Raw genomic sequence first — 26,289 nt, 5'->3', positions numbered from 1 at the left:
TAATCAAAAGCACTTTAAAAGGCAAAAAATACTTTAACTTGTAAGATGACAGTCATGATACAATTGTTGCAGTCTTACTTCAGCCTCTTAAGTTACATGTATATACATGAACATGTTTGCAGTATTTCTTCATATTAAATCCTGTTTGAGACTCACAGTTTATCAAGGAAACAATTTCATTTTGTAACATCATTAACATGATTTCAGTTCCATGAATAACCTCTTTGTGCTTGTTATGTCCTCATTTTAAAGCATTAATTATTTAAATTGTGTGCATGGTGGATGGTAGTGAGTTAAGGCAAATCGTTTTCTCCCTGAAGCAGTCGTGGCGTGTGTCCCATAGTCAAGTTAGAAACTTAGAATCATGGGATCTCCAGGAGGAATGGTTTATCTTGCTAATACCCAAATGAGTACTTACTTTCTGCAATAAATGGCCTTTTAATTGAGTATTAATGCTGAAAACAAACTCACCATCTTCAGTGATTGAATCGTCTGCTTTTGGTTGTAATTATTAGCAAGTTGTATAGATTAAATTGAAGAATTTAATTATCTGCTTGTAGCAGATACTGGGTCTCACAAGTAAAGTGAGAAAATATAATCATTAGAACTTGCTACATTCAATTGCAAGAAATCTATTTCTCATAACCTTCTTAAGAAGATATTGAGGAGGAGGGTATAGCTCAAGTGATAGAGCACATGCTTAGCATGCACGAGGTCCTGAGTTCAATCCCCAGTACCTCCTCTAAAAATAAATAAATAAACCTAATTACCTCCTCCCCCAAATTTTTTTAAAATTAAAAAAAAAGATTATGAATTGACTTAGGTCAGTGTTTTCATAAATTTACCATCTTAATAAATTTACCATCTTAAATTTTAAATTCAAATACAGGTGTGTCACCTACAGGCAAATATCCATAACAGGATTTGGCGAAAATGTATCTGATGGTCACACAACATGACTTCTTTTGCTCCTCTTGCTTTTAAGTCTACTGTCATCTGCAGCTAATGCCAGGTTCTGGGATCCCAACTGTTTTGAGTGGTCTTGTGCGTCCTTTATCATAGCTGTGGGGGATAAAGATGACAAAAATAGTAAGACACACATTAGCAAGACACGCGAGTGTCGGTGGAGCTACTGAAGGTAAAAGGTCAATGTAATCTAATCCTGGATTTGCTCTGTGATATTTAGGTTTTGTGCCATTTTTAATAACAGCTATTAAACAATTTTTTTTAATTCTCGTAAGAAAAAAGTTACTTCTGGTCCCCTTAAAACAATTGTTTTTATAATGCAGTTTTTAATAGTGCAATGTTTCTAATGTACTTTCTTGTTAGAGCAAAATAAATATTTGATTTTTTTATCTCTAATGATTCTCTGCTAGCCATAATCTGCTGTACATCTCATGTTGTACAATATCCTAATAAATCTTATAGTTTGCCTATGAAGAAGACAAAATGTGACAATACAAATGGCCTTTTTTAAAATAAACTCTAAAATTTATTTAGACTTGTTTTGTGATTCAGAATATAAGCAGTCTTGATAAATGTTCTGTGTGAACATGATAGGTGTGTATATACTGTTGTTACAGGGTAGCATATGCTGTAACTGTCAGGTCACATCGTTCCAGTCTTCTGTATCCTTGATTTTCTTTCTACTTGTTCCATCAGTTGTAGGGAGAGGGGTTTTGAAGTCTCTGGCAATAATTATGGATTTGTCTATTTCTCCTTAAAATTTTGCTACTTTTTGCTTCATGTTTTTTTAACACCTTTATTGTGGTATGATTCCTGTACAGAAAACTACATGTATTTCAGATGTACAATGTGATGAATTTTGACAGATGTATACACCCATGAAACCACCACCACAATCAAGATGGCTAACATTTCCATCACTCCCAAGGGTGCAGTTTTCAGATTTCCAATTTATCCCTTCCACCCCACTTTAACCTCTGGTTGTTCTCTGTGTCTGTGAGTTTGTTTCTGTTTTGTAGATAAGTTCATTTGTGTCCCTTTTTTTAGATTCCACATGTAAGTGATATCATATGGCATTTTTCTTTCTCTTTGTGGCTTACTTAGAATGACAATCTCCAGGTCCATCCATGTTGCTACAAATGGTATTATTTTATTCCTTTTTGTGGCTGAGTAGTATTCTGTTGTGTATATGTGAGTGTGTGTGTGTGTGTGTGTGTGTGTGTGTGTGTATACTCTGGAACATCTCAGTGACTGAATTTTGAAACTGTCACCCTGGTGTTTGGTACCATGTAGGTACTGTCTTTAGTTGAAATTTAAACCAAATTCTAATACTGGGAAGGAAAAATCTAGACTAGAACCCTTCCTCCTAACTTCTGGAAGCTGACATTATCCTATGATCTAAGGCTAAGGTTCAGTTTTGAGAGAAGGTTAATGTATGTGTGTCACTAGAATCAGTTAAATGTGCAAATATGCTCTTGATTCATGACATATTATCTACCAGCAAGAATTTATTTCTTTTACAGTGTCAAAAGTAAAGATTTTAGTGTTACTTACTGATTTATTATTGTTTGCTGAAAAAAATCAAGAATTGAAAATACATGGGTGTTGTTAGCATAGGAACAGTAGATGGTAAATGATGGTTCAGTGATACCAGAAAATTATTCTAAAGATCTAAATACCAGGCTAGTTATCAGACTAGTTGAATGAAATAATGCAAAAGAACATTAATCCTTAGGCTTACTGTGACCAGCTGAGTACGTAATTTATGTTTTTATCTTTTATATAAAAGCGAATCATTCATTAACTTTCACACGTTGAAGGAAGTGGTCTGAAGTCTTTAGTGGTTAATACTGACAAAGTGTATTAACCTTGTGTCCATTATGTGACACATTTCTACATTCTTGTTAGGATCAAATTTTAGCTGTTAACATATTTTCATTGTTGGGGAGTTAAAAGAATCTTAACTTGGAAGAATCTTAATGGAATTAATTTGTGATTTATAGGGATAGACTTCACAAAAAGGGAAGAGCATGGTCCTGGTGTTCAAGGAAAAGAACCTCCTGCTCATTTGGATCCTTCCGCTCCTCCGATGGCCTCAGCGGCTGCCCTGCCTCCGTCCCCACCGGCAGCAGCTCCGGGAGCCACCGGCGCCGCTGCCTTTCCTTCCGCTGCTTTGGTCACTTCTGCCGGGGCCGCCTCCACTTCCTCTGTTCACCTTCCCGTTTCTGCTGCTCACGGTGCTGGAGCCACAGCCACAGCAGCCGCCCCAGAAGACGTGGTTAGTACAGTGAATGCAGGGGCCCGTGCTGGGAAGAGGGCTCCGAACTTGTTTGCATGTTGGATATTTTGAACTCAGAACATACTTTCCTGTGGAGAAAAAAGCCCATAGGGTATTTAGGCCAAGCCACAGAAAACATTAGTTTGTAATGTAAATAATACCTGAAAGTTCTATTACAAAAGTGATAATTCAACAAAAATAACTTTTCATTTTATGTTTTTCAAAAACTTGTCAGGAAAAATAGATTTAATTTGAGAAAGTTTGTTTTTAAATTTTGAGTATTCAAGGGCTCAGAAGGTTAATGGCTCTTTTTTATATTTTCTATTCAACTACAGCGTCCCTTTTCCTGGATGCAGACATACCATTAACACTTGTCTGTAGTGACTCCATTTTGATTTGATTAGGTTTCAAGTTTTCATTTATCACTGGAATGAAGATAGGAATTGTCTTTCCTACAGTCACTAGCTGCTGTTAGAAGAGTGCATAGAGTGGAGACGAGTACTGGATGGCGATGGAGTATCTATGGGAGGATTTACCTGAAATGGGATTAACCAAGCTATTAATATGCATAAAGTTACAGACGAAGCCTGTGGTGATTCTGAGTTGTCCTGCGGTTAAGCCTGTGTTCCTCAGACAGTGTCTGGCAGAGGGCTACAAGCCAAACTTCCCAGACTTACCTCTGCAGGGCATTTTTTTTTTAAAAACCCTGTACCCTTCCCGACTCTGGCTTGGATCTGGCACAGAGGCACGTACAGTTAGCTCTAAAAAGGTCCTGGTATGACTCTGATTTGCTTGTCTCCCTCTCCTCCCCCACCCTCACCACTTACATGAGAGGAAGGAAGCTGGCAGAGTAGGCGTTAGGTCTTAGGTTACCTGGCAGGCCGTTAGTACCATAGCACCAGGCAGCTCTCTAGCTAAGGGAGGTGTTGAGTCAGCCAGACAGTTGGTCGTCTGTAGGATTCAGGCTGACCTGAACTTCTGCCTTTTGGAAGCTAGTCATTTTGGGGAAAAATATATTGAGATCTGCTGTTTTTGCTGATCTCAACATATTTTTGCTCTTGATTCAAAAAGGTTAAAAACAACTGCTAAGAGCAATTTCGATGTGTAGGAGAGTTTTGATTTAGAATTAAGACACTAAAATTCAACCCTGACATATTCAGCTGTGTTTATTTTTCAGGATTACACATTTTTGAAGTGTGATCCTGTACCAGTGATCTCATTTAAATAAACACAGTGAGTTTGTCATTCATGTTGCCTGTCCAGATTACATGCAGAACTAGATTTTTCAAAATTTTCTTAAAATACGACTACACCGGGTGTACATCTGTGTTTCTGTATAACTCTGAACGTGCATAGGGAGAACTGAATGAATGAGTGAGCTTAGCACCTTTTTTGTTTTGAAACAATTTGATCACCTGAGATAATTTTGAAGTCTTTGAAACCTGAAAAACACAATATTGTGTAGACAGCCCTTCTTCTCCACCCCACCCCCAACCCCAGCAACTACACCTGCTCCTTCAAGAAACAGATATACAATTTCATTCACATAAGTACAGCCTTTAGGGTTAGGGAGAAAAGAGAATCACAGCTCAGTCTGTAAGTGACATGCTGGTTTTCTTTCTTCCTTATTTAATTAAAATACTCAAGATTCACCTCAAACATGTCTTCTCATTTTTAAAAAGAACTATAATGACAAAAGCAGGAACAGATACATTAATGAGGTAACTTTCCTTACATGAAACCATCATTGCTGGGTACAAGAAAAGAAGAGAGGTTTGTGAATCAGGCCTAGTTGTCTTTCCCTTCATTTGAATCACAGAGACATCCTGTGAACAAGGAAGTCTTTTCCTGTCTTCCTCGGTATTTCCAGTAGCTAAAAGGAGGACTGTGTAGAAAAGTAAACTACAGAGCATGGGAAACAAATAACTGGAGAAGGGAGGATTACCATTCTAGAGAAAGAATGTCTTCATCTGTAAAATCCATTCCTTTCTGCAGACATCCTTAGCATGTTAAAGAAAAATATGAGACTCATGGTGGAAAATGCTTCTCAAAAAATGTACTAAGCAAATGTACTATTGTAATTGACCACATTGAACAGTAGATGGCACTTAACTTTTTCTAACTCCAGCTGAAATAATTGAGAGGTTTAAACTGGATTTTTAAGCTATTTAGTAAAGTTTCTCTTCTAAAGTTCCTCTTCATCTGAATGGAACTTGAAAGGCTGTCATTAGTCAGTTAGTGAGGTTGAGGCTTACAGGGTAACTTGCCCATGGACACAATTACTAACACAACTGGAATTCAGACTTTGACAATCTGGCTTCAGAGCCCTATACTGTCAACCAGTGATATGCACTGTTTCCATGCCAAATATTAAAATACAAATACTGGGTTCTTAAAATATGTCTTTTCCTTTTTTTCTTGCTCCTTTTGATTTTTGCCCAGCTAATATACTTAGTGGAAAAAAAAAATGAGTACGTGCATGCATTACTCCTGACCTAAATGTAATCTTTATGGAGTATTGTCCAGCAGTAAACAGCAAAAGCTGTAAAAGCTGACAGTACCTTTTGATATGATAATCCCTTTTTTGCAATACATTCTACAAATAATTCTCAAGAGAAAAGGAAAATCCTTTGTTTACAAAAATTTGCTACATATAAGGAAAAGAACTGGGACAGTTAGATGAACTATAGTTTTTGGTATAAAAACCTCTCATTAAAAATTATAGCCAGTCTCTATTCATGAAAGAAGTATACTGACATTGCAGTAAGAAAAAAGGGAAGACACAAAAGTATATGCATAATGATAGTTTATGTAGAAGGGTCAAAAGAGTTCATAAAACACTAATAGTTGCTAAGAATTAGGGTGGTTCAGGAAGGGAGGAGGGTATGACTCTAAAGGGTAGCACGAGGGAGATCTTTGTGGTGATTTCTGTATCTCAGTTGCAGTGACAGTTACAGGAATCTACACATGTGATAAAGTGGCAAAGATCGATCTCCGGGCATCATTCCAGTATCAGCTTCCTGGTCCTGATACTGTAATTATACTGTAACTATGGAAGATGTAATCACTTAGGGAAATTGGATGAAGAATACACAAGACATCTCTGTGCTATCTTTGTAACTCCCTATGAATCTATAATTATTTCAGAATAAAAAAGTTTTAAAGTTCCTAAAATCCTATAAAATAGTTGGTATACCAAGGTTAAAGGGGTGTTTGGGGATGCTTGGTGTTATGTTTTGCTTTTTAAAGTCTTAACTGTTTAAACATTTTTTTCCTTGTTAGAGTTGGTTGAATATAAAATTATTTTAAGTGCCCGTGTAGTTTCTTTGTAAGTTATAGAACCAAAAGTACCATAAGTTTTGCCATGGATTTTCTACCAACTGGGTATTTGTTCGTTTTTCAGTTTGTGCCCAGGGTTGTGACATCGGCACAACAGAAAGCGGGAAGAACAATCACAGCCCGGATCACAGGGAGATGTGATTTTGCTTCAAAAAACAGAATCAGTAGCAGTTTAGCTATAATGGGAGTTTCTCCTCCCATGAGCTCTGTTGTTGTGGAAAAACATCATCCGGTCACAGTGGTGAGTCTGCATATGATGTCTTTCTGTCAGAAAATCTCCTTCCTGAGAGCTGATAGACATATAAACACTGAAATGGCATGTTGAAGAGAAGATCAAAACCCATGATGACTGGTACTTGTTCTGCCTTCACTATTGCGGTCTTTCTATACTTACAGTTACCACATCTGCTCTAAATCTACCTTTCTTCTTTTAGGAAATTAATTTCAGAACATTGTTTCTTCTCAACAACATAAAAATTATCAGATACAAATAGTAATCCAGTGTGTTGATGGCCAAAAGGGTAAAATATACCTAATGACTTCTCACTGATTTAAAAAGAGACAAAAACTGTTTATTCATTATGTAGCAGATTTTTTATTATAAGAAATACCTACTTTTATAATTTTTAATTTTTGCTCCTTTTTTGAAGTCTTCTTCCTGTTTTTTCAATACAATTGTCAGCGTATTCTTAATTTGGAAAAAATTCAATTTGCAATAAATTCATGTGATATAAAAGAAAGTATATGGAATTTAAGCAACAACAAACAGGAAAACCTGAATTAGTGTCTCAATTTTGCTACTTATTGCCTTTGGATCATATACAATTCAAGTAAAATATTTGAGCCTCCATTTTTGGGTGTGATAAGAGCACTTAGCTCCTAGAGTTACTGCCAGGACTCAGGACTAAATGAGGTAACATGAAAATTGAATGAGATGTATAAAGGCGCTTTGTAAATTGTAAAGCTATAAGCAAATTTAACTTAATAAAAATTACTAGAGAAGGGTACATGGGACATCCCTGTGCTATTTCTTGCAACTGCATATGAATTAACTATCTCAAAAAGTTTAGTATTTAAAAGTTATATGAATGTATCCTAAAGAGAAATAAGGATTGATTTTTAAAATTTATTTATATTGAAGTATAGCTGATTTACAGTGTTGTGTTAATTTTTGGTGTACAGCATAGTGATTCAGTTATATATATTCTTTTTGATTCTTTTTTTGTTATAGGTTATTGCAAGTTATTGAATATAGTTCCCTGTGCTATACAGTAAAGGACTGATTTTAAAAGAGAATGCCCTTGTAATAACCTTTAATGAAAAAGAGTATGAAAACAAATATATGTGTGTGTGTGTGTATACACACACACATGACTGGGACATTATGATGTACACCAGAAACTGACACATTGTAACTGACTATATACTTCAATACAAAAAAAAAAGAGAGAGAAAAAGAGGGTGCCCTCTATACAGATTCTCAACGTTAAACAACATTCCTGCCTACTTAGTATGTCAAAAAAAAAAACATAAGGAATGACTTTAAATCCCTTTTCTTTCTGAATACTAGATTGTTGCTAGATGATTAAGACAAAGAAGCTGGATTGACTGCTTAAATTTAGCCTCAGGTAAAAGTATGACCACAGTGAAGTCCAGTCCAGATGGAAGACCTGGAGGGTGGAGGATTATCTTAGCCTTCATAGGTTGGACAGACTCACTCTGAAAGTCCTTAGATGACTTATCTGTGTATTTTTGAAAATGTGAAATTAGTTATCAAAAATGAGAAAAAATGAATTCATTTCTATTTTTCTCAGCATATATGATGTTTATAAAGAGATGGGAGAGAGAGACTATCTGTAAGACAAAGAAGATATAAAGAGCACATGTGTTTATTTTTAATTCAGACAACCTTTGGTTTGTACTATTGATAGGAATATTTATAGAAGAAAATCAAGGAATTAAAGACTTATCACCCCTTTTTCTGATATTTATCTCCCAAACTGCCCTTTGCTTATCTCGTATGCCCAGTGACTCTCCAGCAATCGGCCATGAATTCAATATCCATAAACTGCTTCCAATACTACTTACTTTGGACTGTGTAACAGGCACAGTGGCAGTGCTCTGTACTATTTTTCATTTTATCCCGGGAATCTAAGATCTGGAACTACCAGAAACAGTTATTATAAATGAACCATTAATCAGATTTCTGACACTTGAGCTCCATCTGCTGGATAATTGCTTTCTCCTAGTGCTGCTTCACTTTATGCTGTATTTTGTACATCACGATGCCAGTGGTACCATGAATCTGTTTCTGCAGCCCTCCTGCCCATCATCCCGAAGGAGAAATAGCTCTTTGGACAGGGTCAGATTAGGTGGTTAGCAACTAAAATTTCATACAGTCGCAAGAATCTCTCCCATTTGTAATGATTATCCAGTTATTTATGTACAAAGAAACATTTATATAAAATACTTTTATATAAAGAAAGGAGGTTATTTTTCCATTTCTGCAAAGAGGAACTCTTAGTCTTAAAGTGGAATCTGACAGGAGGTGTTCAAGAGGTTTCATTCATTTTTTTAAGCAAAAGCTGTATCATAGAGCTTTTGTAATACATGGTGAATGTTCTGATATGTATATAATTTTACTTCAAGTATTTTAAAGATAAATGGAAGACTTTAATAGGAATCTACATGTACTAGTGTTTATTATCTTTACTAGGGTTAAAGATAATGAAATGATAGTTAATGAAATGATATTTAATATGTATAATTTTATGGAGTTATTAAAGCATATTTTTGCCTTTTCAGCAAACCATCCCTCAAGCTGCTGCAGCAAAATACCCCCGGACCATTCATCCTGAAAGTAGTACTTCAGTTTCCAGATCTCTCGGAACCAGATCAACTCATAGCCAGTCTCTCACAAGCATTCATTCCATAAAAGTGGTTGACTAAAATGAATATGTTCACATTGAGGTCTTTTAATTCTTCTGGTTTTACCAAGGATTAGAAGCCTTTAGTTTTTTAAATTCCATATTCTTAGAACATCATGCATTCATCATGTTCATCTTTTCAAAATTAGAAGAGACTTTTTCATGCTATACCATCCTTTGTAACTATATGTAGGAATATTTTAATGTTATTTTTTTATTTAAGCAATTAAGTAAAACTTTTTTAAATTAAAAAAGAAACTGGACTTTCTTTTAATAGGTTCAGCCTGTCACTGATTATATCGTCAAAGTGTATAAATCCTGTTTTTGCAGTGTTATTTCTAAAAGGCCAAATCATTTCCAGTGTTATCAGGTGAGCTTTGAGAACTTTACTAAAAAAATTATTAAAACTATAATAGAAACTAAAGTATTTTTATTTAAAAATTAAAAAGATAAAGACCAGTAATAATAATAACCTTTTATCACAAAGTTTTTTGTGACTTTAGTACATCAGTCCTCATTTTTCTAGGACTCTAACAATTAAAAATAGGGGCAAATGGCAATACCTATGAATAGTTTTTATTGTTAAAAGGGAGAAAAATTACTAGTACAAAAACAGTAACAGAAACATCAAAAAGAAATTTTCTGTTAGAATGACGCTGTTACTGATGTTCTTTCTTACCTTTTTGAAATTCCACAGCGTTGAACCCTTTTTTGCTGTGAACATCCAGACATCATCCTGTGGTGGTACATCCCCGGGCAATTCAGCAAGGCTTCCAGGCCTGGGCAGGGACTTTGCAATGGCTGGCAATAGGAAGAAACCATCTGGGCAAAACTGTTTTAGGAGAGTAAGACTGGGCCTCTAATGGTTTTATTGCTGGCTGACTGGGTTATCTTGGGCCAGACAGTTTAATCTCGGGATCCTCATCTGTGAAATAATGCAATCTGCCTACCTCACCTACTTTACAAGGCACTAATGGCTTACCTAAAGATGAGTGGACGCTGAAAAACTTGTGTACAGCCTCAGTTTCCGTATCTTTAACAGAAGTAGATGGACTTAATAATCTGAAGCCTCTTTCAATCTGAATATGATCTAGCTCTGTGCTCTAATTTTACTACTGGAAGTAGTTTTTCTTATTAACTCATGTTGTAACAGGACATGAGAGAATAAATGTAAGACAGATAAATATCCCATTTTCTAAAGGACACACCAAGGCTTTTTTGAACTATAAAAGTATCTGGCTATGTGTTAGAGAGTATTAGATCCTTCTTATGCAACACTTGTTCTGGGTTCTGGCCAGCCACTGCTGCAGCAGACAGCTCCTCCTGGGTCTCAGTAAGCACAAACCAACAGCACCTCGTCTCCTGCTGCACTTACCAGGGGCATGCTCCTGCCCAGGGCTTCCCTGTGCACTCAGAGACACTGGCACTTTCCACCTGGAGCCAACTCACACGCAGCCCGGAATTAACACGCCATTGGTGTAAACAGATAGTTCTTCCTTTCTCCCCCTTGTATGAGTTGTTCTGAGAGGTACTGGTCCATCCTTGAGGTCAAATAATCAGTTGTGCTTGATACCAAGCGTTGACCAATTTAATAAGTCACCCTGGTCTTGGCTCTCGCTCCTCCCACCCCACTCCCCTTTTCCTTCACTCCCGCTTCCTTGGATTTGCACTCCTTAAAAAAAGCATTTCTCATTAACTTTGGCCTCGGGCTCTGCTTTTTGAGGAACCAACATGACAACTAGGAATGGCAGCCACGCCATAACCACATGAATAAAGAGTGTTGTGGACACTGTGATTAAGAAGATTGTTAAGAATCTCTTTAAGCTTTATCTCAACTCTAGAAATTGTATACTGTCTAACGCACCAAGTAATTAGTGTTAGCCTAATTCAACTTACATTCAATTAAACTGCTTAAACAGTAAGAGTATGTATTCATATTTGTTTTTTTTTGCATAAAGAGGTTACCCAGATTTGGGGAGGGAGGAGCAGCAAGGTCTGAAAACTGGCGATCTCTGAAGAAGAGGTGGGGACAACACTTTTCACTACCTTTCTAAAAACTTTTTGGAGTCATGTGAACATATTATGTGTTTTAAACATACATGGTATTAAGTGTACTATTTATAATCAACATGAGATGAAGATGTAAAACTATAAATTCATGATATAATTGGACTGAAATTGCTCATGATTTTATTTTTGGCCTTTAGACTTAAGAGTCAATTTGAAAATGGAGAGCCTTAAATTATAATGAATAGGTGCACATAAGCTGATATAAATTGATACTTGATTTCATAGTTATTTCAGAACTTTCTCAGACTAAAAAATAATGCATGTTCAATATGAAAGATTGGAACATACCAAAAGTACAAAGAAAATTAAAATCATCTGTACTTAGATCACAAAGAGTTTAAAAAACATCAGTGTACCTCTGGTCTCTTCTAAGTAATATATTTACACATAGGTGTTATTAAAGCCAAAAGTGACTAAATTCCCAAAGCAAATTTCTCTTATGGAACAGAAATCACTAACAGTTAAATGATTTCAATACTCTGGATGAAGTTAGGCACTTCACAAGTGTTCTCCCTTCATCTTCACCTCAGCATTACAGAAGAGACAGACCTTTTCCCCAACTTACAGAGAAGGAAGCTGAAGATCTGAGAACTTGGACCATTAGCACGCCCAAAGCCTTGCAGCTAGTGAGTGGCGAAACCACGACTGTCTATTCTAAGACCCTTGGTTCACACACCATGATGCTCCCACCATTATTTTTTAAAACATGATGTACAAAATCCTAGGTTATGCCATCACTAGACATGCGATCACATATTATGTTGCATCAAATGACAGAAATGGGAAGATCATACCCAACTTGCCCCAATTAGGCAAAACCCAAAAAATGTTTCACTTTTCAGTGGTTAGAGAGTAGTACCATTTTTCCCTCTTTCAGAGAGTCCTGTCACCACCATCTTCATAGCTGAAAGGAAAATCAGTACTACTGCTGTAAGACCTTTATGGCATTTAAAGAACTGAATTTAAGAGGACTGAATACAGGGTGCAAAATCATTTAAATAAAATTGCTTCACGCATTTATGAAACTGCACACTTCTTGGGCCTTGAGTCAGTTTCACTTTTGAACTGACAAATCTTTTCTGGAAAAAATTAGATAATATTATTAATAGCTAACATTTCTTAAGCACTCGCTACCTGTCAGGCACTATTACTCACTTAATCCCACAGCAGCCCACTGACAACAGACGCTTTTCCTTTCTCGTTAATAACTGAGAACACTGGCAGAGTGAGGTTCCAGAACTTGCTCAAAGTCACACAGCCCATTACTGTTGGGGATCAGCCCACACAGTCTGACTCCAGAGCATATGCCCTTCCCCCTGCCGTGGGCTGCCTCTTTGTCTTCCCTGAGAGTTCTCGTGAACACTCTTTCATAGAAACAAGTTAAGTTCAAAGTTAAGGGAGCAACCCCAGGGCTGTAAGGATAATGTCACAGAAAGTAGGCGTCATTCACACACTGTTCCTTGTACCCACCACTGCTTGAAACTGAACACTGGATCCGTGATCTGACGTGCATTTAAGGTTTCAGTTTCAGGTAAAACTGAAAATAATGGCAGATGTTCCTATATTTCATTTGAATGGTTATTACATGAGAGTTATACTACCACCTAATTTATCAGTAAGTTTCCAAAGCATCTTCCCTGACAATGTGGTTTTTGGCAGAGCAACTTTAGCAGTAATCTCAGCTCGCAAAATAATGGCTTGCCTGCTGTCTTCTCACAACCTAGAGGTAACACTTTCAAATACACCAGCTTGCAGAGTTGAGCTCCCAGCAGGAGCAGGCGTTTTGAGCACTGTCCTGTAACCTTAGTAGATGGGTTAGCATTCCTGATCCCCTGCTCCTTCCACCCCACCCACACATACACACACATGAAAATCCTCCTTCATTATCAAATGCCCAGCAGGGGAATGACACTGAGAACCAGCAGGCTGAAAAACGGGCCCAGTCCTGATGAAGTCACTCACCGAAGGAGAAGCTGCAGGTCCTGTATGAGCCACAGCTGACACCAGGCTGGGACTGCAGCGGCTCAGGGGAGTATTTCTGCCCACTGCCACGGTAGGGAGCAGGAGTTTGCTGAAAGCTGTAACTCACCAGCTAGTTCTGGGAAGCCCGCGTGCACCAGCTCTTCGTACAGGTGCTTGACCGGCGTGGCCTGTGTCACCAGGGCCCCGTGCAGCCAGATGAACAGAGCCCTGTGGCCGTGCTCACGGAAGCTCTCCTCCCCTGCGTCAAGCGCAGAAGGACCAATGCTGACATCTCCTCATTGTAAACTCAGTGCTAACTGAATTTCTGTGTGACTGTGGTTCCACGCTCATTCCTCCACCGGCAGCTGTTAGGTGAGAAGCCCAGTGGATGAAAGCCCCTTCCAGTCCCCTCACTGGTACTTCTAGGGACACCAGAGATTGCAGTCACGTGCCTGCCGTGCCTGACAGACCAGTTACGGATGAGAGATTTAATAGCTGTGTCCCTGGCTCAGTAGGGAAGGACAGTCTTAGAGAGATACGGAGCTTTTTTTCCTTCAGTGTTCAGATGGCACTGCTTAAGTCCAGCACTCTCACACTTAAAGTGCACATTTCCCCTGAGCGTCTTGTCAGAATGGAGATTCTGATTCGGTCAGTCTGGGGTGAGGATCTGCATGTCTAGTAAACTCCCGTGTCCTGCTGCTACTGCTGGGGCCCGTTAACCACACCCTGCACAGCCAGCTCGTACCATCCTGCTGCTCCAGCTTCAAGGAAACTCCTCCCGTGGAAGCCTGCAGTCCCCGGGCCAGGCCAGGACTTCTCACCCCTGAGAAGAGCTGGGGGAAGTGCTGGGGTACGGAGATGGGAAGCCATTGCCACTCCCTGCTGGAGTTCACAGTTACAGACCCCGGACGGGCTCTGACAGGCTCTGAGCTCTACCAGATGCCGCGATGAGGAGGGCCTGCACTCTGGGGAGGACGCCTGCTGCACGGACTGCTAGAGGGGCAGGCGTTTGTTGGGTCAGCGAACTGCATGCATTAAAAACATACTCGTAGGTGAATCCAGTTCCTTTGTCTTGCCTTGACCAGACTAATTTTTCTTAAATACCATCATCAATGTGCCACTCCTTTGCTCAGAGGCCCACCAAACTCGTTGGTGCCAAAAGCTTAACCCTGGGTTACAAGGGAATTCATTGGACTATGAATGTTACTGTTACCACACCAGCTAGGTTACCAGCTCCATCAAACATGCACCATGGCTTACAGAGCCGATGTGTCCCTCACCGGGCACAGCTCAACACCCCTAGGCACTCCCTCATTCGTGAATGAGACACTTCCAACTCCCCTTCTCCTGATGACAAGTCCTCTGAAGGCACACTGTATTTCCAAATCATTGTTTTTGGTCAAGAGAGATTTCCAGAAAGCAACTCCATCTTTCTAAAAACTTCACAGGACACTATATGCCTGGTTAGCAACAAGGAGAAATCGTAATACAAAAGAAATCTTTTTTAGAAACTTTTTAGTCAATATTCAACATTTTCAATGTACTATCTTCCATTTTTTCACATGGAAATGTATCCTTAGAATGAGCCATAAAAAGTGCCATAGTCTACTTGTGTGTGTGGTGTAAGGAGCATGTGCCCATGGGCAGTGGCTCTGCTCTCTCCAATCCCCGGCCACCAGTAATGTGAATCACCCACCCCATCCCCCCCAGGCATGGGACTCGTTCACATTTCATGACAGACGTGTAAGGACAGCCCTCTGAGCAGAAAGTTTTGCCAATAAAAGTGTTTGTTTCTTTGTCTTTAATGCTAATTAATTGATAATACAAACAAACTTTCTATATTTCCTAGGTTTGGATTAAATCATAAAAAAGCAAAGCTAAGGACTCCAGTTGACCCAGCCTCACTAACAGCTGGAGTCTGGCTGAAACAATTCCATGACTTGGAATCCTCCAACCAAGACAGTCATCAATTTGCGTCCTCCACATCTCTCATGGCACAGCAGGTCTCACCAAGGCCAGGTCCCACAAGAACCTCTTGCCCCAGGCGTGGTTTAAGGGATTCCTCTCTGGAGTGGAAGCCCTAACCAGTGAGCCTTTTGTTAGGGAATGGACCCATTCACCCCAGGACAATCTCAAGGAACTCGAGAAGCCAGGAGTGAGAAGCCGACTGTTAAATCCTGGCTTCCTTGGTGCCCAATTCACTTAATTTCCTGTTAGGCTAAAATGCCACCTTTTAACATGGCTCAGTAAAAGTAATCACCCTTTGCAAACCTCAGTCTCCTGCAAATTCCTGTGAGTACTGGCAGTCTCAAGGTCCTCAGTCACCTTTGTGGTCCTAAACTAACTGTCCCCACTCCTGGGCCCCTGCCATCTGCCCCTTATTGTAAGCCCAGGGCACCCACGTGGAAGACATGCGTCGGGAAGGAGGGCTCTTTTAACACCGATGCCGCCTGCCCACCTCGCCGGGCCGTGCTCACCTGCCCACTGCTCCTCGATGGCTCTGATCTGGGCGTCTGTAAAGTGCCACGAACGGGCCTGCCTCTGCCACTCACTGGCCTTCAGCTGATGGTAAGCCAGGTCCCAGAGGAGACTGCGAATGTGCCTGGTCTCCGGACTGTGGTCTTGCTTGAATGTCAGAGTAAAGCTGGTGGGTGGGTCCCTGACGTTCTCCCCACGCTCCTAGGTTGAAGGTAACAGTAACAGATGATGTCAGACATTTTCTACCTGTTGCCTTATTTCAGAGGATATTCGTATGTATTTTTTCAGATAGAACCCCTACAGTGGTAACCGCAACTATGTTTTCAATATTGTAGCTGGATCCTTTTTGTCATCTAAGACAGAGGCAGATGTCTGAAATGAGAAGCCGGAGTACTGTCTGTCTGACACAGGAGATGTGAGGGATTTTGCCGTGCTGCATCCCGTGCCTCTATCTCAGCCTGCTGGCCACCCCAACAGAAAACGGAGGGGGTGCCTTGGCTAAGGAAATGTCACAGGAACAAATGCATCTTTAAAGCCCTTACTTTCTTCCGATATCCCTTTCCCTTCCTTTGGGTGTTTGGTTTTCTTGTATCAAAGTTTCAGGGAGCCGAGACTGAATGTACTCTTTTTTAGACCCCATAGCTGGTCCTTCACTTCGTCCTGCTCTCTGGTGAGTGTGAGGAGAGCAAATGAGGAGCCTAACTCTGGGGCCAAGGACTGGAGAGGACAGGGGTCCATGTCACTTTGTATGAACAGCAGTGCAGCCAGGCTCAGCCCAACACCACCATGCCTTAACTGATTCTTGTTTTCTGATTTTTTAAAGGTTCCTTTTGAACTTTTTTTAAGAATCCACCAGAGTCCTACAGAATCCAACCCAAAAAACTGGAGAAAATCTCAAAGTGAAGGTGGGTGTCATGCCTTCCTAGTGCTGCACCTGTCAGGCACATGTCAAGCTCCAGACAAGCCTCCCTCCGGAGGTGCCAATCAGTTAGGGACACGCAGCTCACACAGCCCACCTAGAGGCCTGGTGCTTCCCATCTATTCTCATCTTTCATTTACATAAAAGTGGATCTTAATGAAAGATAAGATCCTGCTGGGGCAGGAAGTGCACTAAAGGGTATGGGGACCTGGTTTTCAAGACCCGTGAGGAGAACGTGGTGGGGCTTGTGCCTCAGCCCCCATCACGGATCAGCCCGCACCCTTCACAGCATCAGCAATCTCCTCCAGAAGGTCTACCAACTCCTGCGAAACTTGGTCAAGGGCAAGGGGAAGGCCTTTCTCTAGCATCTGGACTTTGTGCACAGAAGTTGGGAAAGGAATGAGAGGTGTGAATTTCCCATAATTGTTTCAAGGCCTAGAATGCAGGGTCGTGTCCACCCCAAGCTCGCACTACTCCCCCAGCGCCCGGCTCCCGGGAAATCCTAAGAGAGGTCAAGCTGAGAGTAGGGGCGCCCAACAAGCTTGGGAGCTGCAGGCACTGTACTTTCCCTTTTCTCCTCATTCCATCTCCTGGAAGTGTTCCATCCAGGAATATCAAAGCCCCAGACACCACCAACTAAAGGGAGGAGTACAAAATGCCTCTGCTTTCGGCTCTGCATCATAGCATTTTTATTTCTTTGAGAATCATGCAAGGTTTGTACATTCTAGGATTGGGCTAGGCAGTCCCTTCAGGCTTCCATAGTGAAGGGCCAGGGACTTTGAAAGCCCAGGTTTTTTTCAACAGTCAGAAGAAGAATTAATAGCTTGCCCACAAAGCACTGAACAATTTGCAGGAATAATATAAGCCTGGACTAGTTGACATTAAAATACCATAAGCCAGTGATTCCTTTCATAACTATGTAAGTTTAAAAAGCTAAAGCTCTAAACATTCTTAGAAACAATGAACAGTACATATATATATAAATTTAAAAAAATATGTGCAGTATGTTGTATATATGTATTTACATGCAACATATTGTCTATGTGCAGTCAAATTGTAACAATTCTACCTAACAAAACTGAAAAATGAAAAAAAATAGCATAAGCTGGATTTTAGGAAGCTCCCATTTGCCTCTGAACCGCTGAATTTAATGACAGATGATGGGGTGGCTAGGCAGATAGATAAACGGATATGAGAGAGGAAATTTCAATCACCTCTTCAGTCTTTTCATTAGGAACCATTTTATATTAGGCCAGAATATAAACTTATTTAATAACAAAGAGAATTTTAAATAACAACAATAAATGCATTTTTTGCATTGTTGAAAACATACCCTTTAAGAAGCTTTTTAACAATATATATTAAAAAACAAATCTTCCTCCCATTCCAGACCGCAGGTTCCCAGCTGTCACCAGGGTTAACAACTCTGCACATTTCTGGGAGTCTACTTCAGCTATATTTATGCATTATTTATGATTTTCAAAGTTCATCTAACTCTCACATCTTAAAGATTTGTTAGGAAAGAAGGCTTATTCATCTCTTAAAATGCTAACAGGCATTAAAAATAGAACCAATGAATATTCCAACTTTTTAGAGAAAATGTGAAAACTACAATATAAAGAGCTAGAGAAAAGATGGAACTTGGGTAAGTCATCCTCAGTAAAATACAATGATGATCTTAGAAAATGAGAATGAGGCTAAGACAAGGACAAAGAGGCAAAAGGAGAAGGAGTAGAAATCAGAGGAGAAGGAAGGAGGAGATGAAACAGAACTCTAGGCGTCAAATGTTATTTGGTTTAATTTTGTTTTACAGGCAAGTAAGAAAAGTTTGCAGAGATCAGTGTGACCTTTCAAATGATCCACATATACCAGGACTACTGAGCCAATTAAATAGGACTGCGAGCAAGGAGGCAAATCGAGCATTTTGCCTCAAGGATTTAAGGGAAATTTCCCAGGACTGGCGAATTAGACAGTCATCTGGGCTCGGGGCTCCTCAGGGGTAGACAGGTGAGGGACTAGGACCTAGATTCTGGCTCGAGCCTATTGGACCAGGGCGGACATCAGCCTAGGATGACAACGCCTACTAGAAATGGAGGGTGGTATCTGGTAAAGAAACTGAGCCTTGGAGGGGAGGGCGGTCTACTGAGAAGCTGCGTGAGAGGCAGCTGTCACAGGGAGTATTAATGAAGGCAGGCAAGGAATGTCTTGGAGGCAGGTTTTGTATTCTCAGGATGAATAGGGTTTTGGTGGCTGTCACAGAATGCCTGAGTGCTGAGGAGCCAGCACAGGGCTGTGTGGAAAACCGCAGAACTGTAAATATGAACTTCCTTACCACTCAGCAGAATGTGGGTCTGGGAGCTTCCAGAAGGGACCGCAGCCAGAGGCTGTGTGACAGCGGGCACAGCCGGGAGCCAACCCCCGGGGCACGCACGCCCGGCTGTTCAGAGCCGACGTGGACTGGCCTGCTTGGCCCAGACACATGCAGTTCTGACCACTGGTGCTGACAAAGGAAGGGGAGGATGAGAGGCAGCTGTTCACACCATGAATGGGACAGCACAGGACAGAAGGGACAGTTATAACTGCTCTGACCAGGGCCGTGCCCACTAGAGCAGAAGAAAGAACTACACGGACCTCACACTGCTCGGGAGAAAAGGGGGTGCAGAAGAGGACCCTGCTGAGCTGCAGTCGTCCTTCCTCACCTCTCTCCAGGCGCAGTAGCGCTCGGCTTTAATGAGCATGTCCACAACGAGGCTGTGGTTGCTCCTGGCGGCCAGGGCCAGGGCAGTCTTCCCGTGCTAAAAGTCAAAAGTGACAGCGTCAGGCAATGGGGCCTACCAGTTAGGAGCTCTCGCTTTGGAGCAAGGGGGCCTGGGTTCAAATCCTTACCCTCCTGCTTCCTTGCAGGGCGAAACTGGGCCCGTCCCCAGCTTCACTGAGTCTCAAGAACTACCCCTGTGTAGTGGTGAGGGGTAAGTGATAATGCACACAGGGCCCTTGGGACTGTGTGTGGCACGTGGTAATTGCCCAAGAGACACTAGATATTGATGGTGTCTGGTGCTGTGTCAGCCGGGCAGGAGGAAGGATTTGGGCTTAGGGACCCACCATCAACAGGTGATGTTTTACACACATGCTATCAATGAGAACCCAAGCATTTCTCCAAGACTGGTGGGGGTCTCCCTGGCTCACTGCACTGGGAAGTCCTCAGCAAGTAAATAACAGCATCACACATTTTTCTCCTCCAAAGGCTGACTCCACCTATGCCGGCAGAGGCTTTAGTCAAGGTCGTATGTCCCCTTACCCTCTCCCAATTGCCTTTTCTTCCACAGGAAGAGACCTCCTGATTTTAGCTGGCCACTGGACACCCCGAACATTTCCTAGCCTCCCTTAACCTTGGCTATGTGAACTAACTTATGGCCAATGGTATGTAAATGGAAGCAGCACATGCAACTTCTGGGAAGTATCTTTAAAGAGAGGAGGGATGTCATTCCCCTTCTTTCTCTCCTCCTCCTTGAGTGGAATGCTGCATGATGGCAGGAGCCTCAACAGCAACTTTAGACCAGGAAGTGACACCATGTGCTGAGGAGGGTGCAGTAATGAGACAGAAAAGAGCTGGATCTTATTCGGAATAGTATCAATAATGGTAAAACTACACAGTACAGAATTCAGCTCACTGGACTCTGATCCAGAATTTTTTCCTATGATTTCATACCACCTCTAAACAAAGATGAGGGGTTGGAATCCTAACCAAATGGAATTACCAGTAAGGGCTATTCTGGATATAATCTGGGGCATGAGTGGTCTGGAGCCCATGTAATACTTTGTACAAATTACAAAAACTGTACCTTTGGCAAGGTGGATACAGCTCAAAGCTACAGCACACAGCTTTGCAAGCAGTGTCTCCCAGATTTCATGCAGTGCACAAGCTATACATCTATACATTTTTTTCCCAAGCAAAAGATGATGGTTTTCATTTGTTTTTCAAATGACCCATGAAGAATCTACTCAAGAATCCTGAAGATAATTAATGAATGCTCAGAGATAACCCCAGGAGAAGTTCCAATCTTTGAAGCCCATGTTTCCATGCGAAGGGATCTAGAAATTTATCCCAGTAACTGTCACATGGCTGAGTATCTGTGAGGTTAAACTCCCACCAATTCAAATGATTTGACTGTTAGTCCAGTCACTAGGACCCAGGTGATCTTGAAAATTAGGGCTGAAAGTAATCAGATTCCAATCAAAAGAGACAGTAATGAAATTAGGAAGAACTGCACTTTTCAGGCATTTAGCAAGCCTCTAATTGTATGTTATCTAAATTCTGGCTTGTAAAGCCATTTGAATCACCATAATTAGCCTATTTTGGGAAGGCAGCTTTCTGAGAGCCAGAGGTTTCAAGCTCCTAGAGAAACCTTCCCAGGCAGTGTAGCTGGAACAGAAACCTAAATACTTGTGCTGGTGAGGGTGGGTGGCCCTCGGGGGGCTTTGTGACGCCTCAGGCCCAGAGGACAGGGGGAGTCAACTTTACACCAAACCTTCCTTTTTCCCCATCCAGATCTTAATTCAGTCTTAGAAATAATCACTTATCTTTGGTAAAAACTGTGGCAGGAGGTAGAAAGGGTAGTTTTTATTCAATAATTACATATGTCCTGGGTGCCAACCAGGTGCCAAACCTGGAGAAGAACGAGGGAGGGGGAGAAGGAAGGTCTGGGGAATCAGACTGTGGAAACTGCGGCTTCTGTTTTGAAAACGGAGTCAAGTTGTAGCCCTGACATGTTCCCTGGAACATCCAGCCCCCTCACGCTGAGGACCCAACATGAGTTCTCTGCCCAGTGCTCTAGATTCTCCACTCACAAGACTGCCCTGGAGGTGCTAAGTGTTACTGAGAGAGCAGAATAAAGGACAAAAGAAAGCATGAGAAGAAACTACTCACGCTAAGTGTTAATACTAACGCTGACTGCTAAGGGACGTTACCGCTGGTGGGATTCCACCTGCGTGATGGGGTTACGGGTGGCTGGGTTTCCCCTCCCCATGCTTTGCTATGTTTTCCAAGTTGTGTTACTTTCATGATCAGAAAAAAGAAAAGAGCTCATTTAAAAAGCTGACATACAGAGAAAAGTAAAACGTGAAATGTGTGGTTCTGAATAGACCAGGAGGACGCAGGTTTGCCCTGAGAGCTAGGGGTTCGTGGAGCTGATGAACAGTGTGGGCCAACACCAGGAAGGGGAAGCTGCACCTTCTCTCTGCACGTGCTTGTCCACCTCACAGAGGAGGCGCGAGGACTGAAGTGAGATGTGCGTCTGAACGCCTGGCCACTAAGACACGGTGGGCGTCTTTCACACCTTTCAGTAAAGCTGCAACCTAACCCTCCCACGGCTGAGCCTGTGGAACTGCATCTTCTTATCAACACAACTCAGTCAAAATTGGGATGTTTCACTGACTGTCAAGAGCAAGGTTTCCCTAGTTTGTGCCCATTTCACAAAGGACACACTGACGCTGCCCCTCAAGGCTCATAGCCAGCAGGGAGGACTCAGCACCCAGCTGGGCTGAGCAGAGCGAAGGTCATGCACTCACCTTATCAACAACCTTCAGGTCACAGCCCGCCTTCAGCAGGGTCTCCACCAGTTCCACATTTCCAAGATCAGCAGCTATGTGCAAAGGGGTTTGCTGCCTCTGCCATGAGAAATTTCAAAAAGAGAATCCAAGCATGTTAAAGAGAAAAAAAAAAAAAAAAAAGCTTGCATAGTGAAAAGGTCAAGTGAAAGCAGAAGTGTTCTACGCAGGCAGAAGGGAAAACAGATAAGGTCACATATTTTTAAATAGGTACATCTTTTGCGAGATGCAGTTCCTATGGGGACATTCATTGTAGTGTTATTTATAACAGTGAAAAATTGGAAGTTGTATGTTTAATAAGGAAACTTATGAGATAAATTAAAGTATATCCACACACTGAAATAGTTGATAACCATTCCAAATGATTTTTTTTTTAGATGATTTCAATAGAAAGTACCTAGAGTAGTCAGGTTCATAGACACAAAGTAAAACAGTGGTTTCTGGGCAGGAGGAGTAGGAATGAGGAGTTGTTTAAGGAGTACGAAGTTTCAGGTTGGGAAGACAAAGTTCTGGAGATGGATGTGATGGTTATACACACTGTGAATGTACTTAATGCCACTAAACTGTACACATAAAAATGGTAAATTTTGTGTTATGTGTATTTCATCACAATAAAAAGTGATTTTAAAGATTTTTTTAAAATTAAAAAATGCTTAAGATGCAATATTAAAAACCTTAGGAAACAACATTATATCTAGCTGAGCTCAATTTATATATAAAAATAGAGAAAGGGAAGGAAATGTATTACTGATGTGAAGAATGATAATGTCTAGATGGAGGCGTTGGAGGTTATTTTTACTGCCTTCTTGATGCTTTTCTTTATTTTGTAAATTTCCTACATCATTTTATGTAAAGGAGTGCAAGACTTCTAACTTTTCTGGAATTATTCTTTCTGGAATAATCATTTTCCTATCAAGAGGATAAGAGTGTTTCAGAGAATTATATGAAATCACAAAAAAAATCACTCATCTTCACCTCCCACCAAAAGGAATACTGATGTGAAGACATCTCTAAAATATCAGGGCAGAAAGGAACAGTGGTTATGATTTAGCCCAAGCCCTGAATCAGAGAGAGGAAGCAACTTCCCCAGGGTAACACAGCTGGGCAATGGCATCCAGCCCACGGCTCTTCCTACTACAGCACAGGGCCAACCTGCCTGGGATGTTAACACAATTAATGTCAAAAAGCATTTATTAAAGACCCACTTTTAGATGGTGATGTGCCCCTCTGGGGGCTCATTATCTGAGATGTCGAACTTACACTGAGTGACAAACCTAACAAGGACCTATACCAATATGGATCAGAGACACAAGTGTCATACATCAAACACCCATAAAATCTCACTGCCCACACTGCTAGAAGTCTAGAAGGCAGGAAATGCACCAAAACGTTAACAAGAGTTCTCTTTCTTTGAGGGATTACAAGCAAATTGTAAGTTTTTAGCTTATTTATGTCTTCTTATTTTTACACATTCTGCGTATTCCTAATCCAACAAAAAACATACATAATAAAGTCTAGTTCTGTAACTGAGTGGCAGCCTAGTGAGCCCTCCTTCACTCAAGTGGATTAGCCGGTTCCGGTGAAATCGGAATCACACAGAGTGCTGTCCACGTGTCGAGCAAAGATTCTGCCCAGGAGGCAAGATTTGCGGCATTAACATAGTTGAATACATACATGTATTTAGTAACAAGAATTTCTTCCCCCAAACTTTTGGGATAGTAGAAGACAGGAGAGGAGGAAGGTCCCCAGGGAAGGAAGGGACGGAAGAGGAGTGAAGTCCCCATTCAGATGCGGCCCCAGTGACATCACAGGCTGGAGGTGGAGCAGACTGCAGACATCTGAGTCAGTGGCCTGGGTACAGATGAGGAAACCTGGGGGGCACAGCTGAAGCTTCTCTGGGAAGAGGCAGCCAAGAAGGAGGGAGGAGTCTCCCAAGGGTTTTTCTTCCCACTCCCAACCTCTGGAGGAGGGCAGCCCATCCCAGAGCAGGCCCTGGCTCAGACAGCGCCCACCCCCATCCTCTTTACTCCTTCACCTCAGTATTTCCATTTCCAGCCAGTGCTGGATGCCTTTGATGGGGCATTTAGTTCTGCTCCAGTGGATTGAATTCATAGTGATTTTTCTTTTAAATTCCAAGAGGTCTCTTTTGCCTTTGGGCAAAAAGATGACACATTTACTGTCTATAATATAAAAACAAAGCTTCCTTCTTGTGGAGAAGGACTCCCTGTTAATTACAACATTTCACACTGGGGGAGTATCTTTTGATTTAATTTAGAGCCTCTGGCAATTTACCTCTGAGCTACTGTTTATCTGTCAGAAATACTGGGCCTGTTAAATGTGAACAGTTTAATAATGCAGGGGCTGAATCCCAGTTGTGTGTTTGAAAAAGACAAAATAGTGTATGCAAGTGGGAGTGGGGGTTACAGAAGAAAAATGATTAAAAAAAGAATGGGCCTATTACTCCCAGCAATCTTTAGAGCACCTTGAACCTGATTAAAACGCTCCCTAAACACATACTGCATTGAAACAAAAAAATGGACTCTCCAGGTTCTGATTTGCCCAGCTTACCTGATTTAAGACATCAATATCATGCTGTGCACTTATTAAGCTGTTCACCACTGTAATATGGTTGTTGATAACAGCTAAATGAAGAGGGGACTCCTTAGGCTGCAGAAAGAAATGAAAATTTCAAATTTAATCGATTCTTGTTTCATCATTCAGATCAAAAGGCAACTCATTCAGCAGGTGTTTCCTGATCATCTCCTGTATTCCAGCACTGCCAGGCACAGTGGCGGGCCCTTAGTTAAGTCTTTGCCATCATTTCCATCCCAAGGCTCTACAGCAAACCTGCTCACCAGCAATCAGCTTTCCCACTTTATTCATTCTGGAACTTGACAATGAGCACCTACTATGGGCCAGGCTCTTTTCAGGATGTTAGGGATCCAGTGGTGAACCTGACTGACTCTCAGGAATCTTTCCATCTAGTAAGGTAAGCAAATACTGATTTTTTTTTAAGTCACAAAATAAATATACAGTTTGTCGGGGGAGGGTAGAGCTCAGTGGTAGAGTGCATGCTTAGCAGGCACGAGGTCCTGGGTTCAATCCCCAGTACCTCCATTAAAAAAATTAATCAAGGATACCCCCCCAAAATAAATATACATTTACAAATGGTGATAAGTGCTTGGAGGAAAAGCGGAGAGTAGTATGAGAGTGTATGTGGGGTGGGCAAAGGGCCAACCTTTCTGGAGGTCAGAAAAAGCCTTCCTGAAGAACTGACATTTGAGCTTAAATATGAAGGCTAAGAAAGTATTAAACAGGCTTCACCGCAGGACTTCTCAGAGCCTTCAAAGAGCTAAAGCGCAGTGGGAATAGCCACAAGCAAGGAGCAACATTCGCGTTCAGCATTTCCCAAGTTGCTCTGATCTAAGGCCCTTTCTCCCTAGAGGCAGTTGTGGGACTAAGGCCCCCCTCACCCAGGGGCACTGCTCGTGCTCAGGCCTCCCACAGTGTGTTCACCAAGCCCTGCAGCCTGCTCCCCTTTCCTCCTTTTTTGTGGCTAAAACACCCATCTTCCAGCCACACACTCAGCCACCTCCGCTGTGGGCTTCCTACCCTGCCCAGCCCTGCCAGGCTCAGTGCCCACCGCCAGGGTCACACACACAGCCCCCTGCTGCCTCATTCCCACTGCTGCCACTGGCCCGGGGAGGCTCTAGAGAAAACGTGTCTCTGGGGGAAGAAAAGGC

The 26,289-nt window shown here is 41.5% G+C and overlaps 2 protein-coding genes across 18 annotated transcripts in view; one reads left to right on the top strand and one right to left on the bottom strand.

Annotated features, from left to right (window-relative positions):
• POC5 (POC5 centriolar protein) overlaps positions 1 to 9,768 on the top strand; it is a 32,229-nt gene extending 22,461 nt beyond the window's left edge. For 5 of the 6 annotated variants that reach the window (XM_045512349.2, XM_010949280.3, XM_045512348.2 and 2 more), the window contains 3 exons: positions 2,970 to 3,244; positions 6,648 to 6,824; positions 9,389 to 9,768. In XM_045512349.2, coding sequence (XP_045368305.1) covers positions 2,970 to 3,244; positions 6,648 to 6,824; positions 9,389 to 9,532 — 596 coding nt within the window. In that variant the 3' untranslated portion in view covers positions 9,533 to 9,768. Of the gene's footprint in view, positions 1 to 2,969; positions 3,245 to 6,647; positions 6,825 to 8,153; positions 8,212 to 9,388 lie in introns of all 6 variants that reach the window. The other variant, XM_074359991.1, reaches the window with a different exon arrangement.
• The window catches only part of ANKDD1B (ankyrin repeat and death domain containing 1B), a 65,014-nt gene continuing 41,920 nt past the window's right edge, over positions 3,196 to 26,289 (bottom strand). For 5 of the 12 annotated variants that reach the window (XR_012504866.1, XR_012504869.1, XR_012504873.1 and 2 more), the window contains 8 exons: positions 25,115 to 25,213; positions 22,508 to 22,606; positions 19,639 to 19,734; positions 16,020 to 16,221; positions 13,670 to 13,801; positions 10,190 to 10,311; positions 3,607 to 3,780; positions 3,196 to 3,333 (listed from right to left, as the gene is read on the bottom strand). Coding sequence is in view for 4 of the 12 variants with exons in the window: in XM_074359923.1 (XP_074216024.1) it covers positions 3,319 to 3,333; positions 10,190 to 10,311; positions 13,670 to 13,801; positions 16,020 to 16,221; positions 19,639 to 19,734; positions 22,508 to 22,606; positions 25,115 to 25,213 (765 nt within the window). In the remaining 8 variants the exon portion in view is untranslated. The other 7 variants (XR_012504868.1, XR_012504867.1, XM_074359923.1 and 4 more) reach the window with 7 other exon arrangements.

Source organism: Camelus bactrianus, chromosome 3 (genome assembly GCF_048773025.1).
Source record: "Camelus bactrianus isolate YW-2024 breed Bactrian camel chromosome 3, ASM4877302v1, whole genome shotgun sequence".
In the NCBI taxonomy this organism is placed as follows: domain Eukaryota; kingdom Metazoa; phylum Chordata; class Mammalia; order Artiodactyla; family Camelidae; genus Camelus; species Camelus bactrianus.
The sequence above is the reverse complement of the archived record's forward strand: the minus strand, read 5'-3'. Positions and strand labels throughout refer to the sequence as shown.